Consider the following 20,136-nt stretch of genomic DNA (forward strand, 5'->3'; position numbering starts at 1 on the left):
AACAGTACCAACATTTAAAGAAATTCAATTGCATTCAACAGAATCTAATAGGGGTAGGGGATTGAAGAAAATGTTACTATAAGAAAGAAAAAACTTTTGAAAGTTTCCTGTGAAGTCACACTCACACTTGATATAGGAAATTCAATTATGTTGAAGGATTTAATATGTATCGATAGTGTAAGTGTTTTTTATACTATCAGTCAATCATCCATCATTGATTTATTAACCATCATTGACTATCAAACAAAAGTAATACAAATTAATGGTGGATGATGTACTGATAGTGTAAAAATCTTTATATTGTCAGTTAACATATTTTAAACTCTATGTTGAACTAGAAGCACTAATAAATTTTTTCCTTCTTCCCACTTTATGTGGTCCTTGCAAAACCAATATGGACCTACTAAAAGACTGTGAAAAAGCTTTTTTCTTGATCAAAGGTAAGAAAAAAGGAGTTTTCTGTTTGTTTTCAATTGTGCATTACATAATATAGGGGTATCTTTAAACTTTGTCATGCATCAAATTAAAAGAATGTCCTTCTTTAGTTATGTAGCGGCTACTAGCTTTAAATGTCCTTAGAAAAAGCTTAACTATATTAGTTCTTCTAACAAAAAAGCTAATAAAAATGTACATGTTGATTATGAGCTATAACTTGTAAGGACATATAGTTAGTGATAGTTTAGCTTAAAAACCAATAGAGTAATGAGAATATGTAATACAATGAACTGGGGTAGCTTTAATATTGTAGGACCATCATTGCTCTTTGAGAAGAAAATTGAAGGAACTAACATTTATTAATTGATTAGAATCATGTTCAGAATTTGCAACGGTATATGCTGCACCAATAAAAACCTTAGATTCATCTTGTATTGAAATTGAAGAGAAGTTCAAGCTAGCATAGTCATGTTTTAAATGAATGGTTGGTGCCTTTTTTTGGCCTAAGCTAAATAATTTTTTTGTACTACTAAATGTATCTTTACATATTGGGTAAGGAACTAATATTTTTTAGAGTACATGAATGTCTTTCCCAAGAATCAAATATTTGACATCTTGGTTATCTTAGGAATATAATAAGGTCTTACACAACTAGATCAACACTTTATTGATGAAATAATATATATTTGGCTGAGAGGAGATATATGAATGATAAGTCATGGTGAATTAATGTGGCTAATTTAAGCACATTGGTTCTAGTTAGTACATAGTTAGATGTCACATTTATGTTGAAGATATATGTGGGTACCACTCACTCCATGCATGTGTGGTGTAGTGGATTTTCATACTTATTGCACTACTATGTTTGATCTATGAACAGTTTTGATGCTTGGCTAGTGATATTGATAGCCACTAACACATTTCTATGGTGCATTTTTTATACTTACACATTTCTTGCAGAGTTCATCATCAGAATTAACCAAACCATACATAAATCCATTTCTTAATCGGGGCACTCAACCCAATACAAAAATGAATTGAAACATATAATACAAATATATGGATTCATACATCATTATACCAAAAAAACATCTCAAAACACTGTACTTAAATAAACCAGTGTCAAGTACGAATATTACATGCATCACATCAAATATATCATTAAAAAACTTATAGTATTACATGTCAATCAAAACGCATTTGTTGTTTCACAATTTGTGTCACTATATATATACTACCAATCTACGATTGACTAAAAAATATATTCAAGTTAAAAAATTAATAATTAATTATTTTTCTAATGAATTATAGCTGATAACACATGCAATAATGCAATTTGTGGAATATCAGATATGCACTTCAATCAAGGTAATATAACCGGATCAACATCTCATACATGTGTTGCTTTCTATTTTGGAAAAGAGGTGTCAAAATTCTTTGTTGGGACCAAGGTTATTTGCTGGGGACAAAGGATCTATGGGAAGTTAACTCATCTAGGTTGACACCATGTTCATAAAATTCATGAAGAAATCCACTTGAATTGCTTAAATTAAATTAGAAATCCACTTGTTGCTGAACTTAAATTAGAAAATGTATAAGTTAACTTCAATCTAAAACAAGAGTGTAATATTTATATACTACCAATATAAAGATTTATATATAATCAATAGATTATTCACCACTTAAAATATCAACCAAAAAAAACAGTGTACAAAACAAAGGGAAATAACAAATAACAACAACAATCAATTCCATTAACAAAATAATATTAATAACATTCAAACACCTTGTCCAATTGAAAGATTGATCACGCGAATTAATCAAAAACGTTGAGCTTTATCATAAATAAAAATTGCAATAAAGTTAAAACAAATTTCTTTTTATAATTTCCCATTATTGAGGCAAACTGAAATGCATTTTTGAAATGGCCACAACCAACTCCAATTTGGGCTTTGTATCACACAATCGTTTAAGACCAAATTGCATTACACAATGTACTTCAAAAAACTCGACCATCCTTACAAATTGGTGAAACAAAATGGGGTTTGCGTATTTGACTTAATGCCATACTAGGCTATGCATGCAACAATAAATTACGAGTGTTGTTGTTTGCAATGGTCAGAGCCTCACGACTCCTTCAATTCACCAATCAAAGTCATAGGTTCAAAACTATGATACAATTTCAAATTGTAGTTAACCAAGGTTCTCTTTGATAATTGAGTTTTCAAAGTCATCAACAAGTGTATGTATTTGAGAGTTGAGTTTTCGAGGGAAATGAATAGAAAAAAAAAGATTTGATAGTCATAAAATACATCAGTGAAATGACTCAAAAGTTTTATTTTTCATTTATTCACCTCAAAATTCAACTCTCAAAACAAATCTTAAATTTCCACCATGACTCATTATTCAATCACTGCAAGTATGAGCCTAAAGAACCTAAGTTTGGGAAGTTTTCCTAAAGTCACCCAACACTAAAATTCCTATTGCTTCAAAGTTTTTCATAAAAAATCTTGTTCTCTCAACAAAGCTTCTTCTATAAGCACCACAAGAATCAAATTCCATATATTATTCTTAAAGATATATAGTTTAGCCTTTTTGATTGAAAATGACAGTTTTATTAAAACATAATAAAAACATTAGCTTTCAATGTTGAAACATTTGATCTGGTCTTTCTGACTTTGGCTTCAGATTAATCACTTCACCCGGTTACGAATTTGTTTTTTTGGAGAGATTACAGAATTAATTATGCTGAATCTTATGGAACTTATTTTTACTTAATTTTTTAAAGGAATTATATTATAGTTTGTTTGAAACCACTGGCTTAAAAAATTGGAGATCAGAAGAAAATTATCAGTCTTTCATTAGCCCGTGAACCTGAACAATTGTATATTCACATTATTCAACAAGAAGATAAAATTAAATTAAATTTACATCATATATTTCAAAATAAAATATTAGTATAAATATATTACTAAATGCTAATAATTTAAGTAGAGTCTTAGTGCTATAATTAAGTGAGACATTTGTTAAGGATTGAAAAAATAAATTTGTATTGAAAAACTAAACACATCACTTCCCAATACTTACAAAACACAATTTTCCAATAAATGCTTAGCATTATTGCACGTAAAAAAAAAATCAAATGACTAAACTAGTCTCTCATATTTCCTTTGTTCCCACTTTTAATTCCTGAACAAAACTATACTTTCATATTAGTCCCTTAAATTTCAAGTGTTTGACAAAATGATCCCTCATAGATAATTAATCTATATTTGATCAAACATTTTTGCCTCCTATGTGCTTAGTGGCATCGAGTAAAGGCATCAAATGGTCCAAAAATTCTTTTACACACATACTTATGGTCCTTGAAAATAAACACTGAAACTGGCCTCTTAAAAATTCAAACGTTGGACATATTGGTCTCTCTCTTCACTCATTCATATTTGTTCATTGTCCTTAAGTTTTCCATTAGGATTTATTATTCATGTTGGGGTTGAAGGATGTCGTTGTAGTGAGCTAAGAGGCCATGTTGGAATTTTGATGGACTAATTTAAGTATTTATTTTATCAGCGACAAAAGTGGAAGGATAAAAAAATTGTGTGACAATTTTAGACTTTTAGGATCTATTTGCGAATTGGTTTTTGGAGAATAAGGAATCAAAGTGAAAGGTTTGGAAGTTATGAACATTTATGAGATGATTATTGAGTGTTTATTTTTCCCTTTAAAATCAAACCCACAAACAGACCCTTGATCAATATCATATCATCACCGTGAGTAAGGTACTAACCTACTTCAATTGTATGACTGTCTCTCTATCAATAAGTCCAAATTCATAACCATTTAATTTATAGATAGTAAAATCTTACACGACTATATACTAATACTAATGCCTTGTTTATTATACTCAACATCATTCGTTTTGACCATGAACTCATTTGAGAGGATAATTTTTGAAGAAATAAAGAAATAAAAGTGGTAGAAAAAACTAAGCTTATCCATTTCCTTTGTAAAAAAAACATCACCACCAATGGAGACGTTAGTTCAAATGGTAATGCTGTGAGAGTTAACCCTAAGTACTGGTAGATATTCTCAGCTCGGACATGATTGTTTTTCCGGTACGAGTACACAAGTGGAAAAGAAAAAAAAACACCACCAAAATGGCGCTTCTGGTATCGTTTACCATTTAAAGTTATCAATATTTTTTCGCGCCCCTGTGTTCCTTTTCTCTCCTTCCACAAACCTAATTCTACATCATTCCAAACTCACTTTACTTACCGAATCAAAGATCGAAGATGTTGAAGACGAAAGCATTCATCGGCTCCAACGTCTTCATGTCACGAAACTTAGTTCCTCCTGAAATCTTCGCCACGCTCCACGACGCGCTCAACGATAACGGCGCTCAAATCCATCTCTGTTGTGATCCTTCTCGCAATGGCACCAACGATTATCACATCATTTCCTCCAATAAACACGTATCTCCCTTCTCTCTCTTATTTTATTTTAATTTAATTCCAATTATTTTTTGTATGATTTATTTCTCTGGTTTTTGCAGGACAAATTTGAAGATCTTAAAGCCAAGGGATGCAAATTGCTTGGTATTTCTATTTACTACATGTTATTTGTTGCAATTTTCATTTTATTTGTTTTTTGGTTGCAATAGTTAACAATGACATAAGAGCTGTGTTATTAGTAGTGTAGGAAGGTTTATGAAATGTCTTTCATATCATGTTATGAATTATGATATTTCAATTTAAATATGAGTTTGACATATAAGTTTGCTCTAGTTTACTATGGTTTAAAATTTAAATACAATTTTAGTACTTAATAGGTTTTATTTATTTTGGTTTTGGTTGTTATATTTTAAAAGTTTGGTTCTAAATCCTTATACTTTCAAAATATACTAGAATTAGTCCCTATTTCGTTTTGGTTTTGTTTCTGATTCCTAGTATAGTATGGACTATGGAGTGTTCCTAGGATTTTGGAAATATAAGGAGTTAGAAATAGTTTTAGGTAAACCAAAATAGCGTGGAACTATTAGGACTAAAATTGTAATTAAATCTTTTAAAAATGGATCAGAGCATGATGTTAGATGGTACATTTTGGTTCCACTGAAAATTAAAAAGAGTGGAACCAAAGATAACAGAACATGGTCACTCTATTAATGCCTTGTTTCTGTTTATTCTGTTTCAATCTGTTATATATGCGTGCCAAACACTACATTGTTCCGGTTTTTTTCAATGCAGGTCCTAGATGTGTTCTGTCGTGTGCTAAAGAATGCAGACCTCTACCTAAACAAGGCTTCACTTGTTGCCTGGCCATGGATGGTGTCAAGCTACTTGCATCTGGCTTTGATATGGATGAGAAGGTATTCTCATTGTTGTGCATATTTTCTTGTTCCTGTTTATAGCTTTTCATTTTAATTGACAAAAGTTTGTGGTGAAAATCAATACTAAATTCCCCCCAAGGTTGATAAGCACCCATCCTTCTTCACTTTATTTGCCAGCATGGCCATGAAGTGCTATCTGGCTCTCTTTGGATTGCATACTGCTATACTATCACTTCATTTTAGATATAGTTACTAATTATGTTTAGCTATTATACATTCCCATTCTTATTTTCCATACATTCCCCCTGTTCATTTAAGTTTTACAGATGGAAATTTGATATTCTTGTTCTCTTCATTGTTTTGGTTCTATGAATTTGGAAGAACATTGTAAAAGTCTTGTTACCATTGTTCTCAAGGCTCTTCCACTTTTAGTTATTTTCTCTTGGTGACTTCTCCTTCCCTCACCCTTCTTATATTTGCTCTTAATTGATGACGTGTAATGTATGTGACCCTGCAGGTTAAGATAGAAGAGTTAGTGACTGAAATGGGTGGAGTTCTACATGCTAAGGCATCACTGGATTTGAACTTTGTCATTGTGAAAAATGTTTTAGCTGCAAAATATAAGGTCTGTTACATGAAATTCTTGATCCACGCCTTCATTCTTAATCAACTTACAAGCAATGGGTCTTTCTTCTTGTATATTATTGTATTTCATTCATTTTCAGTCTTAATTAGTTGCATGGTTAAAATAACAACACAAATCATTCACGGGATTTGTAATGTTATGCATGTTAAAATAAATCTAACAAAGTACCTCATAGCTTGAAATTTGTTAAAGGATATAACACAATATTCGGTTCCAAGGTGGAATCTTCTGGACTTGAACAGAGTCGTGATAGTTGGTATTGTTATTGGCTAGAAATGTTGGAAGTATTATTAATTTTTTTTGTCTGTTTGATATGGTACATGATTTAATTTTTCTCATTGATTACATTCAAAGTGGATTTTTTTTTCATGTTTAAGTAAGATTCTTTGACTAATGGTGGAATGCTTTTTCTATTTTGAAGCCTATGTTGATTCACTGGTTTATGTAAATATGTCTGTGTCTAGCATTGCACTTAGTTTTATTTACAACTGAGAAAGAGGAGAAAAAAAATTATACAATTAGCACAACAACAGAGAATATGTTAATAGTATATTTATATAAAGCAAGGTAGAGAGAGAATCCGGGTATATACGCCTATGTTGTGCTTGTTGCATAGTATTATTTTTTGTCCTATTTCTCTACCGTAAATAAAACTGAGAAGCCCATTGCTAGATACTAACATATTTATACCAGTTCCACTCTCTTGTCCAATCTTTGTTGAGGTTTTAGCTTACATTCACACTGTACAATCTAATATGCATGGCTTTTTGTCTGGCAGTGGGCTTTGAATACCCTGAAGAAACCGATAGTCACTTATGAGTGGTTAAAGCAATGCTCAGATGAGCATCGCGTTGTTCCTCAAGAGTCATACAAGGTCCTTCCTTTCTCCGGGTTAACGATTTGTGTTACTGGAATTCCAGCAGGTTATAATAACTATCTGTTGGTTGGTCATTACAGAGTTCTTAAGTTTTACATGCTAATTCTTAAGTTTTTTCAGATAAGCGCAGAGAGATGGAGAAACTTATTTTACAAAATGGTGGAAAATACTCTGCAGAACTGACAAAGAAGTGCACACATTTGATTTCTGATATATCCTTCCAATAGCTCTCTTAAATGATTGTGATTCTTTTAGACATTTATATACATCCTCCTTGCTTTTTAACATAACTACCCATTTCGGTTTTATTTCCTTAGGGATTAGATGCCCCAATTTGCGTGCAATTTATTTAAACGTTTTAAAGGTTTATTCTTTTCATTTGCTGTGCGCCTGGAATGCGATCCTCTATGACAAAATAATTCAGTACGTTAACTCAAAGCCCTTTTATTGTGGTTTAAGGATTGAATATTTGTTTCCTTGACTGTCCTTAAGCTCCTGAAGGTGACAAATATAAAGTGGCAAAACGTTGGGGCCACATTCATATCGTGACAAGTAAATGGTTTGATCAATCTATTGTTCGAAGAGGTAACTTTTTTAATTTAATGCTTTATGTTGCAAATCTTTTGGGTTTGTACTAAATAATAGGACCTCACTTGTTAGAATATTAATTTATTTGATGTCGGTAGTCTTATTATGTCAGGAGTTTTTGGGCAGGGCTTGTACTAGTTGTGCTACACTTGCACGTGAACCAAATTATTTTGTACATGTAGGGAATAGGCATTATGCGACATCACATTGGTAATTTGGTATTTCATTTATTGATATCATATTTGTCCTTTGATGATAATTAATGCCCTCAGTGTGGTCCTTTGAGGACCTAATTAATGTCACATATATTCTTGGAGGACTAAGTTGAGATATTTATAAATGGAGGACCAATATGATGTTGTTGTGATATCTTTGGAGGACTAAAATAGAAACTTAATCCATGCATAGAAGTCTAATGTTAGTGTTTGTATCACAACACAATTATTCAGTGTCCTGTTACTTAAATATATTCTCTCTTTTATCCTTTCTCTTTTTTTATTGATAGAACTCCTTTGTCCTTTTTGTCTCATCTCCAAAATAATGGCACCACTCACAATATCTGACCTTCAGATTTTATTTATTTGTTATTTTTCATGGATAGCATGTCTGAATGAGGAGTCCTACCCTGTACAGAATGGATCTTTATCTTCACATAAAGTAACTAGGGACTCAACAGTGCAACATAGCCAAGAAAAGGAAATTAGTAAATTGCAATCTGTGGCATCTGCAGCAGCTGCAGATTCAAATGTGACAGTTATTTCTCGTACCGACTGTGTGGATAGAGATCTAGAAGTTACACAGTCAGAATGCATGTCTCCGCTTTCAAATTTTCCTGTATTTGTTAAAGAGGCAGATGCTGAAGTACCACCGGTGAAGTCCAGCAATGAATTGGACTTTGATGGTGTTGTTGCCAATGATTCTGAATCTGATGATAATGATCTGTACTTATCAGAGTGCAGAATATTACTTGTTGGCTTTGAAACATCTGAAATGCGGAAACTAGTTAATATGGTGCGTAAAGGTGGGGGCTCCCGATCTATGTCTTTTAATGACAAGTTGACACATATAGTAATTGGCTGCCCTTCAGAAATGTAAGTTTATTTTGATATTGAGATGAAACATTTTGAATGCATATCATGTTGCTGTCTTTCTTGACAGCTTCCCTGAGTTCACTCGTTAGACTGTTAGCAATATAGATGTCGATGATTTCTAGATGTTACTCTCACCAACTTAGATATCTCATTGGATTAATTTGTGAAGTTTATTCCTTTTATAATACTTGTGAATTGTGATTGATCTTCTCACACTTTTGTGTTTTTGAAGGGAAAAGAAGGATATAAGGCGTCTCGCTTCTTTAGGTGTCATTTATGTTGTTACGACATCTTGGCTTGAAGACTGTCACCGTCAAAAGAAAGAAGTCCCTGTTCTTAGGAGACACATTGCGTGTGATCTATTTCTTCCTAAAGGTCTGCTAGTTATAATGTTCACATATGGAGTCTTGTTTGTTACTTTGTTATCTTCTAGTCATGTTCATGCTGCAGAATGCTTTTTGGTTAATCTATTAGGTTTTTCTTGTAGTTCATGACTATGTATGGAATTCATGCATTTTTTGTTCTTTAATTTCTAAAACTCAGCAGCCTCAGTAAAAGGAGCAGCAGTGAAAAGCACCATGTCTACTGATCAAGGTAAAAGCTCTGGCTTTCATCAAAGCTTGCAGACTGACCACATGGTGGATATTATGGATTCCGGAGCTGTAATGCCAGTATCTTTGGAGAAAAGCAAAGAGAAGCCAGATATGGGTATAAATGTTCTGACAGCCAGTAAAGCATTGGGAAGATCCGTGTCAAAAAAGGAACTTCCTGTCGATAAATTTAAGGTTCCAAAGAGGATGAAACAAGACTCCAGTGTTAAAAAAGTGAAGTCAACAACTGTTTTCAGAGGGAAAATATTTTGCTTCTCAAATTTATTTCCTGAAGAAAGGGTAAGTTTTCAAGATCTATGTTATCGGTATAAAGATTACTAGAATACACTTTTTCACTATGATCCTTGAAGGTTAAATATATCTGGACAACACTCTTGAACTGCTCAGTTGGTGAACTTTAGGGATGACCTAGGATTCTTCTTTAAAATTTCTTGATAAGATATATACGTTTTTAGACATCAATTTGCCACCCTCATATTTTAGCAAATCCTTCAGCTTCATTAGAAAACAAATGCATGATTTCAATTAAACAAATGAACTCTCAGTTCCCTAAAGTTTATTTTTTCTGCAAACCCCAATTAGTAGTAAGGCTGTGTCAAGTAAGTGGTTATCATTGTATAAATTTTCTTGATGTGCTAACCATTAAGTTGGCATTACTGTTTTGTTAGAAATTTGTTGACAAATTTAAAATAATTACAAAGATGGTTGGTACCACTAACTATTTAAATCAGTTTTTGGTTGTTGGACCTCATTATCTCAAATGCTTGAATCATCTATTTTGATTTTGGTAAAGTCACTGTACTAATTTCTTTACTTTTCCCAGTTTCTAAAATTAATAGTTGCTATATGTACACAGGTTTTCTATTGCACCAAAAAGTGTACACATATATGTTCATGGGTGATGTTTAACTTAGTTTTGATCCCTTCTGCCAGAGAGCTGAGATTGTCCAATGGATAAGTGAAGGGAGTGGACAGGTAATAAGCGAGCAGGCAAATCAGAATGTTCACTATACTATTGAGTGTCATGGTGTAACACCAAAGTTCATTGGCAACTCGCAAAGTATATATATTTCCAGTCATTGGATACGATCTTGCTTGGAGGTAAGCCCGAGTTTGGATGCAAATTTTCCTTTTCTGGTTTATTTTTCAGACTTCAGTTTATGCAATTTCAGGTGCTCAATTGGTCATATATCTTGATTAATAATAGAAGAAATAGGGATGTATATAAATTTTATGCATTTTCAAGGGGAAAGACAAATTATGTCATGGCCCAATAACAAATGTCGTATCCATTACATATGGCTTCAGGAACTTAATATTTGAATCATACACGATCCATATTTTTATTGCATATACTTTTCTAAAATAAAAGTTGATATCATGGTTGTGTCTTATGACATAAAAGTGGAGTGTCATAAACTCGAATCAATTTCTTTCTTGTAAACAAATCCGATAGAAAGTTTTGCTTCGACTTCAAAGTCTTACCTAAAGAGAGCTTGGTGTCCCAGCATCGAGTTTTAGTTATAGATATAAGAGATAAGAATAGAGCAAAGAGAAAACGACGAGAGTCTCAAGACTCAAATGGTGGAAATTGAAGGAAGATGAACGTAGGATCTTCGAGCAAAGGTTTTTGGGATTAAGGATTTTGACAGAACAAAGAAATGCTAATGAAATATTGGACAAAATGATCAAAGGAATTAGGAAGTTAATACAAGAGATGTGAAGTGAATCTAGAGGCTATGGACCAAACAATAAAGAAATCATAGTAGTGGGACAAAAAGAGAATGTTATAAATCATGACCATCGTATAAAATATTGAAAGCTGGGAAACTATAAGTTAGCTAAGATAGAGACCAAGAAAATAATGAGCAAAGCGAAAGATAGAGCATATGATGGGTTATTCGAATCTCTAAGTACCAAGGGAGAGGAAAGAAGTGTCTACACGCTTGTAAAAAACAAGGAAAGAGAAGAGACTTGGACCAAGTGCAATGTGTTAAAGATGAAGATGGAAGGATCTTGGTGAATGACAAAGATATTAAAAAAAGATGGAAGAACTATTTTCACAAAATTTTCAATGATGAACATGATTCCTTGCTTTCTGGTAGATTAAACATGAAGGATGATGATCAAAATCATATCTTTTATCGTAGAATTCATGAGTTGTATGTGAAAGAAACTTTGAAAATGATGAAGAATGACAACATGGTCGTACCATATAATATACCTATTGAGGAGTGGAATGTTCAAGGAGTAAGACATTAATTGACTCACAAAGTCGTTTAATGAGATTATGAAGTCTAAGAAAATGACAAGAGTGGATGAGAAACATTTTAATCCTTATTTATAAGAACAATGGCGACATACAAAATTGTGCAAATTATATGGGGATTAAGTTTATGAACCATACTATGAAGTTATGGGAGAGGTAAATTGAGCGGAGGTTAAGACAAGAGATGCATATGCTGAAAATCAATTTGGTTGTATGTCGGAGAGGTCGACAATGGAGGCTATATGCTTGCTATGATGAATGATGTAAAGGTACCAATCCAAAACTATTTGCACATGATTTCATTGATTTAGAGAAAATATGTGATAAAGTGCCTAAAATGTATTGTTGAAAGCTCTAGAGAAGAAAAATATTTGAATTGCTTATATTCAAGCAATCAAGGATATGTATGATGGGGTCAAGACGAGTGTGAGAATACAAGATATATGATTTCATAAGATTTTCATATTATCACAGGACAACACCAAATGTCAATATTGAGCCCCTACTTGTTTACGTTGGTCTTGGGTGTGCTTATTGAGCATATCCAAGATCTAGTGTCACAATACATGTTTTTTGTGGTTGATATTATTCTAGTTAGAGACTCAAAAAAGGAATTATGAGAAACTATAAATGTAGAGACAAACTTTAGAAGTACATGACCTTCTATAAGTCGAAGTAAGACAGAGTATTTAGAGTGTCATTTTAGCTGGAGGCGGACAAACCCAATCGTAGAGGTGATAATTGGAGATCATATCATACTTTAACTTATTAGTTTTAAGTATCTTGGGTCAATCATACAACACAATGAAGAAATTGACAGAAATGTAAACCACAAGGTTCAAGCGATATGGATGTAATGATGGAGTGCTTCAATTGTTGTATGTGATGGAAAAATGTCACTGAAATTTAAGGGGAATTTTTATCGCACATTTATAAGACTCTAAAGGTTTTATGAGGCTGAATGTTGGGTGATAAAATATTTACTGGAGAAAACTCATGTAATGGATATGGTAATGTTGTGTTGAATGAGTGAGCATAGTAGATAAGTTAGAATTAAAAATTAATGCATCAGGGAGAAAGTTGGAGTAACTCCTATTATAAAAAAGATGGTAGAATCATATTTTAAGTGGTTTATACATGTGTGGAGAAGATTATTAAAAGTTTTGGTAAGGAGAGTAAATGTTAGTCCAATTTCTAGAGGAAGAGAGAGACCAAGAAAAACTATAGGCTAAATGATTATGAAAGATTTAGAAATTAATGTTTTGTCAATGAACATGATTTACGAATTATGATAGTTTATTATGACGTTGTTCGATTTATGTATATGACCTATCTAATGAAATTATAGCTTGCTTATGTTTGTCTTTGTTTGATAATGATCCGTGGTCATAATGTTTCTTTTTTCATTCTGATCAATTAATTTTAGTAATGGTTCCAAATCTCGAATGATTGTAAATCATTAATGCAGTCATAGTATTTTAAAAAATAAAAAAAATGTACTCATTGATTTCATTTATGTTAACTTAACACGATTCTTTGGGAATTTATATTGTTTGTATATATACTGATACTTTTATTATGATGTGTTTGTTCAAGGCTGGATCCTTGCTGGATGTTGAGGGTCACATTCTTTATTCCCCACTTCCTTGCCGTGTTCCATTACCTGGGTTTGAAAGCTTCCGATTTTGTGTTTCACAATATGATGAGAAAGACAGAATCCTACTTAGAAATTTGTGTTTCGTTCTGGGAGCTAAATTTGTGGAGAAGTTGACTAAGAAGGTCACCCATTTGTTGTGTAGATTCACCAATGGTCCTAAGTATGAGGCTGCTTGTAAGTGGGGGGTCCGATCAGTTACATCCGAATGGATATTGGAATGTGTCAAAAAGGTAATTTATATTCCTTCAGTTGCTGCTTACACGGCAGTTTGAGCTTTAATGTATGCTTGTGCTAAACATTTCTTTCTGCATAATTTTCTTTTTCAGAAAGATAGAAGTCCTTACCAATATATAATTTTCTTTTTCAGAATGCAGTTGTTTCAGTTGATCAATTTTTACCAAAAGAAGTCACTGATCAAGACCAAGAGGCAGGAGCTTGCATTACGAGTCAATTTCCTACTCAGGCTGCTCGAATGATAAGTGACATGCCATCCCAGTTTCCAAGTCAATCACAAGATTTGAGAAACATCCCAAATATATACTTTAGTAGTGAAGTAGACAATCATCGCACTGATTCTAAAATATCAAGTATTTACAGCAAAAAAGCAAGGCTTGTGGAAGAGCATGACCTATATGATAAAGTGCCTTTTGCAGTGGATTCAAGTATTCATGTCAATAATATGAATTTCTTTGAAGACAATGTACATAAATATGTTGGGGAGGTTTCACATGCTGTTCCTGATGTCGCTGATGCAATTGAGGACTTGTTAGAGCAGACAAGTAAGGTAAATTGCTGATTTTATTTTTATGGCATGTCAATGACTCATATTTGTCAAATTTGATTGCTCCACTTTGTCCGATGTCTTCCTGGTTAATTCACTCTTTTTTGTTTCTCTTTCAAAGATCCATGATCAGGGTTCCCCAGTGCAGGCAGGGTGTGAGAGAAGTGTATCCTTTAAGTGCAATCTATTATGATTTCATTGATGTTTTATTTTATTATATATTTATAATATTTATTAGTAGCAATCCTTGATGGTGGAATAGATTTACTTGTCCGATTGTTCAGCCCTTGGTGAAGACAATTCAAATCTTCATACTGTCGTTGGGTTATCTAAAAACTGGTTAAACAGGTTAGCGCTCTATAGTTCCGTTTAAAAATTAATACACTGTTGTCATTTAGTCTTGTCCTCTCTTGTCAAATCTATACAGCATTTTATGTCTATGGGGCCTTGAGTAGACATATATGATCTGTTTATTAGTGGTATAGTTCAGTTTTTCAGAAGCTCAAGTGTTCTGAGTGCAGAATTAATTTATTTTTATCTTGGGAAAACTTTATCAGCAGCATCATGCATATCATTGTTTACTTCTTAGATATGTACTGAACTTTACATGTTTTAAAAGTGCCAGACAGGATGATAATGGCGAGGCTTCTCGAGATCGAAGAACCGGAATGTATGATGGTTTTAGTGAAACACAAACAGAATCTCAGGTTTTATCTTAGTCATCAGCAACTCATATTTCTTTTCTAGTTGTCCATACTATGTCTTGATTATATCTTCTGTTATATTAAACAGAGGATTTCTTGTCTTATATCTATCTCTCACTGTAACAAGTATTAGTTACCTTCAGCCTAGACTTTTGACTAATGACAAAATTATAACTATCCTGGGTGAATGACCTTTCATTTTTGTCTTATTGATGATACCCCAATAACAAGTTTTGAATTTTCTAATGCAGGTTGTCAGTTACGAAGAAGATTTATCGGGAAGGCAAATGCTTATAGACAGAGTCCGAACTCGAAGTAGCTTGCAATGAAATAGGACTACCCCCTTGAAGGAAGATTTCAGTAGAGCATTTTTCTCATTTCATGATCTGATGGTAGATCTGAGCTACAAGCTAATGCTCAAGAGTCCTTTGTCCTTCACCATTTGCATTTGATAAAAGTAACTCAACCTTGGCCCACTAATGGAGGAAACATAAACATCAGGTTGGTATAGAATGGTAATATCTATTATATTTGTTGTATCTACATGTCTGAAGACATCACATGTTTTGGTTTTGAGATGCATCACCCCTATATTCTTTGGACATAGGCTGGAAAAGTATAAAGAAAATGGAGGGCTGTTCTAATCAAATCTTTGTACATTGTAATTAACAACAATTAAGAGATTCAACTCGGCAAAGTAAAAAAAAAACGTTATATAATTACACTGGCTACCATGTAATAATTTCTGTTGGCGTGATTTTTCTGATAGGAGACAGAATGCTTTTCACAAATTTGGTTTGCGTTCACTAATTCAGATTGTACACATTACTGATACTGGATATTTCCACAAGTACATGAGCAACTTTATGGTTGTTCTTATCTATGTATTTTGAAATCACGTTTCTTTTATTGACAGAGTCACTCTTCTAGATCATTAATATTTTGGCAACTTTTAGTCGTTGCTGCTTTCGTTGACATTGAGGGTGTCAAGAATCAGTTTATCTCAATGATTTGTTCTTCAATTTGGCAGCTCAAGAATGGTAGAGTTTTATGACAAGGCAAAGATCGAACTTCGAGCAATGTTGAAATCTATTTCTTGTGAAATGGTTCGGAATATAGTTTGTTACACATGATGTTGATATTAGTTAGATTCTCAATGTACTAATTTGTTTAGCTTTGATGTAGAAGTTAAATGCAAAGAACGTTGCCCACACCATGTGCTTTGTGCATGGGACAAAAAAATAAGTGCGAGCCTGAAAATTTGCAACACATGAGGTCAAGAGTTGCCTAGGATTAGAAATAGTTGTTTTATAAGAACTAACTTCATACCTTTTTATTTAGTTCAAAAGTAATTTTGAAAACTTTAATTCTAACTTTGATTTTTCTTGATTGTCTATCTGCTTTTGCAACATTCAACCAATGCTAAAAAATTCTAACAACTTATAAAAGTTGTTTGTTAAGTATATGATTGTAATTGTGAGCATAAACTCATTCATGTATAAAATTATTTTACAGTTAGGTCTACTCATTGTATTGGTCAAGGTTAACATGCATTGTCATGATTATATACCATTTAAGACTCCCAATTATATAAAATAGAATCTTACAGTTAAGTATTTTTCTTCTCTTTATTTTGTTTTAAATGCATCAATGAATTAATTCCTGGTAAAGTTACTTTGATGTCAAGGTCTGCCTTTTATGCCGTTTTGGTTTAATCGCATCTTTATTTTGGTTTAATTGCAGCATTCAACCATGGTAGGTCCTAACATCCTATAGGTTAGTGCAGGGAAAAAATTTGGGCCCCAAAATTATAAAAAAAACATAACCATGTGAATTTTATATGTCAAAGTTTGAACAAAGAGAATACAAAACAAGTTATGAAGTTGAAATAAAAATAAATACACATTGAGTCCAATATATTTTTTGGAAATTAATTTAAAGAGACTTAAATGACCTCATATTTTTCTTACTTTATGTGATAATATAAAACAGTTATTATTATGATCAACAAAATATTGAATAGATTTATGCATAAGTAATAATTTTTAAAAAGAATAAAAATCAATAATCCTAGGCTAGGAGGTTAACTTGCACAAGTAGGCTGTAGGCCTCATTTGTCAACTTTTAATATTTGTTGCATAAATGCAGATTGGTGGTGGTGATCACCAAACAACCCCTAAGAGCAACAAGATTCCAATGCTTTTTATTTTTTTGATAAATATTTCAGGTGCTTTACTTTGCTTATGATCTTCACAAGTTGCCAATTGATTAATGTATATGATTAAGTTAAGATTGAGGATAGGAATGTCTGCTGGACATTGTTGAAAAAAGTTTACAGAAAATATTACTTGAACTTCCACTTGTGGTCAATCATTGCGGCAAAAAGAAAGACAATGGGTTAAAGTTGTCAAATAAATGAATAAAATAGAAATTATGTGTCTTAAATGTAAAAAGAAACAGATAAGCACTGAAAAAAGAAAAGAACCAAAGGGTATCTCATACATTTAGTTTAAAACTTAGTGTAAAATCTATGTATTGTCAGTGTAAAAATTTGTATAGTTATTATATCATTCGCTATTCATTTGTATTACTTTATGACGAGTAAATAATTAGAGTGGTTGACTTATAGAGCTAAAATTTCAAAATAGAAATAAGGAAAGGATTCTTGTGTTGGATTGTTGATCATCTTAACATGTTCACTGCCTTATAACCACACATTGGATTTCTATAAGCTTTTTTTATAACACTACATATGCAACATATCAAATTTCATATCAAATATTTCTTCTGTTTTTGTGTATGATCATATTACAAGTGTTTACCAAAAAAAGAATAAAAAAGAAACAAAGATTGAAGATTACCCAAAGAGTATCTATGTGCACAATGAAATCATAACTAGTTAAGAGCTTCAATCTATAATGTGCTCATACTAGTTGAATAAGATGACATGGTATATGGTGAAGATCTTCCACTTCTTTGCATACCAGCCAACAGAGAAGATTGAAATGATTCATGACCAAGTGGTACTGGCCTATCTGGTAATTCAGGAATGTCGATATCGCCTTCTAACATCTTTAGAGCCTCAGCAACAGTAGGCCTTAATGCCACCATTGCATGAGCACAAAGAATTCCAACAAGCACAAACCTTTCCATGATTTTTTCTGGCCCTTGTTCTCTTATTGATTCATCAAGAATCTCATCAGTTTTTCCTGATTTTGCAAGTGTCCATGCCCAGTCTGTGATTAGAACCAAGGAAGAACTCATGTTACTATCAAGCACTTTTCTTCCACTCATGATTTCAAGTATCACAATACCAAAGCTATAGACATCACTTTTATCTGTTAGTTGGCCATATAGAGCATATTCTGGTGCTAAATAACCATATGTGCCAGCAACCCTTGTTGTAAGATGAGACTGTCCTTCACTACCTTGCTTTGCCAATCCAAAATCTGCCACTTTAGCTTTCATCTTTGAATCCAGAAGTATGTTTGTCGCTTTTATGTCTCGGTGATAAATCGGAGGTTTGATTTCATAATGCAGATAAGATAGCCCTTTAGCAACATCAATGATTATATTCTTTCTCTGTGGCCATGTTAGCCTATTAGCCCCAGCAATAGATAATTGATAACTTAGGCTTCCATTAGGCATATAATCATAAACAAGAAACCTTCTCTTACCCTTTGAGTTATCACTTGTAACACAACAACCCCTTAGAGCAACAAGGTTTCTGTGCTTTATTTTGCTTATGATTTCAACTTCATAGCAAAACTCTTCATCTCCTTTTGTTTCTAAACCAAAAATCTCCTTAACTGCAACCAAAGTGCCATCTTGGAGAGTACCTTTGTACACAACACCATCACCACCTTGACCAATCATATTCTTCTGTGAAAACTTGTTTGTTGCTCTTTCAAGCTCTGATATGTGAAACCATTTTGCACCAGCATTAGGCAAAACACTTGCTCTAACACTATTTTCAATAGACCTATGAATATTATCCTCTTTCCTTCTCTTATCCCACTTCCTATACATTATTATGAGCACAAAACCAAGCACTACACCAACAAGAGCACCAATTAACCCCACAACAATCTTCAAAACTTGTTTCTTATTTGAAGTTGCTGAATTAGAAAGTGGCAAGCCTAGTATGCAACTTGCAGTGCCTATATCTGTAGGACCTAACTCATTAACAATAGCAGCAGCATATAAGATTGAGAAGTAAAAACACTTTGTGGAATTATTTGGATCAATACTTGTGAGTTGTGAAGTCACTTTGAATCCAGCATCAGTGCAAATACTGCACCTAGTTTGCACCTTCATATCACCATTGCAAGATGTGTCTAAAGGGGTTAAAGTACCTACTTTTTGCTTCCAATCACTTATATTCACAATACCAGCACAGCTTGAAGTGTTGGTAACAAACTGAGTAGAGTTTTGGAAGCATGAAGGGACCAAAGAGGGTTGGAGTGACAAGGCTGAAAGCATGGTTTTGAAATCAGATAAACAAGTTGATGAAGTGTTTTCATTAGATAGTTGAAACATTGAAGTTTCTTTGAGGTGTTGTGCAAGGCCTATTCCAAAGAGGCTAAGAAGAGTTTGGCAACAGTGTTGAGTATCAATAGGGTCTCTACATGTTGAAGTGTCCCAAGGAAAGGTCTCAACATAGCTGAGATCCATAGGACATGAAGAAGATGCTGCAGAAGCACCAGCTATCAAAATGGTGAACATAGACATTAGAATCAAATGCTTATCCATTTGTGAGATTTTGATGCAGCCACAAACACCAAAATTGGGAACTTTGGACAGTTATAATAGGCCATTTTTTCAGAGGTTTTACTAGTCAACCTTGGCATGCTATGGTTGAAACTTGAAAGGCATGTTTTGTATAAAATAATGCATAGTAACATGCAAGTGTGTGTTGATTAATTGACCAAGTACCTTGATTTTGTTTCTTTTTGTGTGGTCATAATCAATTTGTTACTACCAATATTCTTAAACTCTTTTTTACGTAATAGATCCAATGATTCTAGCCTCTTTAATCTAAAGTCTAAATAAGCACATACTTTATCCACATCTTTTTGTTTAAGTAATGAAACTTGTCCAACATTTTTGCCAACTTTAGTCTAAGAAAGCTAAACGATATTAATTAGAAGT

At 32.9% G+C, this 20,136-nt stretch overlaps 2 protein-coding genes across 5 annotated transcripts; one reads left to right on the forward strand and one right to left on the reverse strand.

The window, feature by feature from the left end:
- Positions 4,574–16,218, forward strand: LOC109357127 (DNA topoisomerase 2-binding protein 1-A). 4 transcript variants are annotated; one of them, XM_019600867.1, is made up of 18 exons: positions 4,574–4,907; positions 4,988–5,030; positions 5,679–5,800; positions 6,279–6,386; positions 7,186–7,330; positions 7,405–7,496; positions 7,776–7,869; positions 8,474–8,963; positions 9,196–9,338; positions 9,507–9,853; positions 10,508–10,675; positions 13,440–13,730; positions 13,868–14,284; positions 14,403–14,447; positions 14,544–14,629; positions 14,901–14,988; positions 15,237–15,486; positions 15,902–16,218. In XM_019600867.1, exons 1-17 carry the CDS (start codon positions 4,728–4,730, stop codon positions 15,312–15,314), a joined length of 2,937 nt encoding a protein of 978 aa, XP_019456412.1. In that variant the 5' UTR covers positions 4,574–4,727; the 3' UTR covers positions 15,315–15,486; positions 15,902–16,218. The 4 variants fall into 4 exon arrangements, with proteins under 4 accessions (XP_019456412.1, XP_019456414.1, XP_019456416.1 ...); XM_019600869.1 differs by having other exon boundaries at positions 16,016–16,218; XM_019600871.1 differs by having other exon boundaries at positions 14,907–14,988.
- LOC109357354 (probable receptor-like protein kinase At1g11050) lies at positions 17,690–19,811 on the reverse strand. The gene has a single exon (XM_019601268.1). It carries the CDS (start codon positions 19,735–19,737, stop codon positions 17,899–17,901), a length of 1,839 nt encoding a protein of 612 aa, XP_019456813.1. The 5' UTR covers positions 19,738–19,811; the 3' UTR covers positions 17,690–17,898.

This window comes from Lupinus angustifolius, chromosome LG09 (assembly GCF_001865875.1).
Source record: "Lupinus angustifolius cultivar Tanjil chromosome LG09, LupAngTanjil_v1.0, whole genome shotgun sequence".
In the NCBI taxonomy this organism is placed as follows: Eukaryota; Viridiplantae; Streptophyta; class Magnoliopsida; order Fabales; family Fabaceae; genus Lupinus; species Lupinus angustifolius.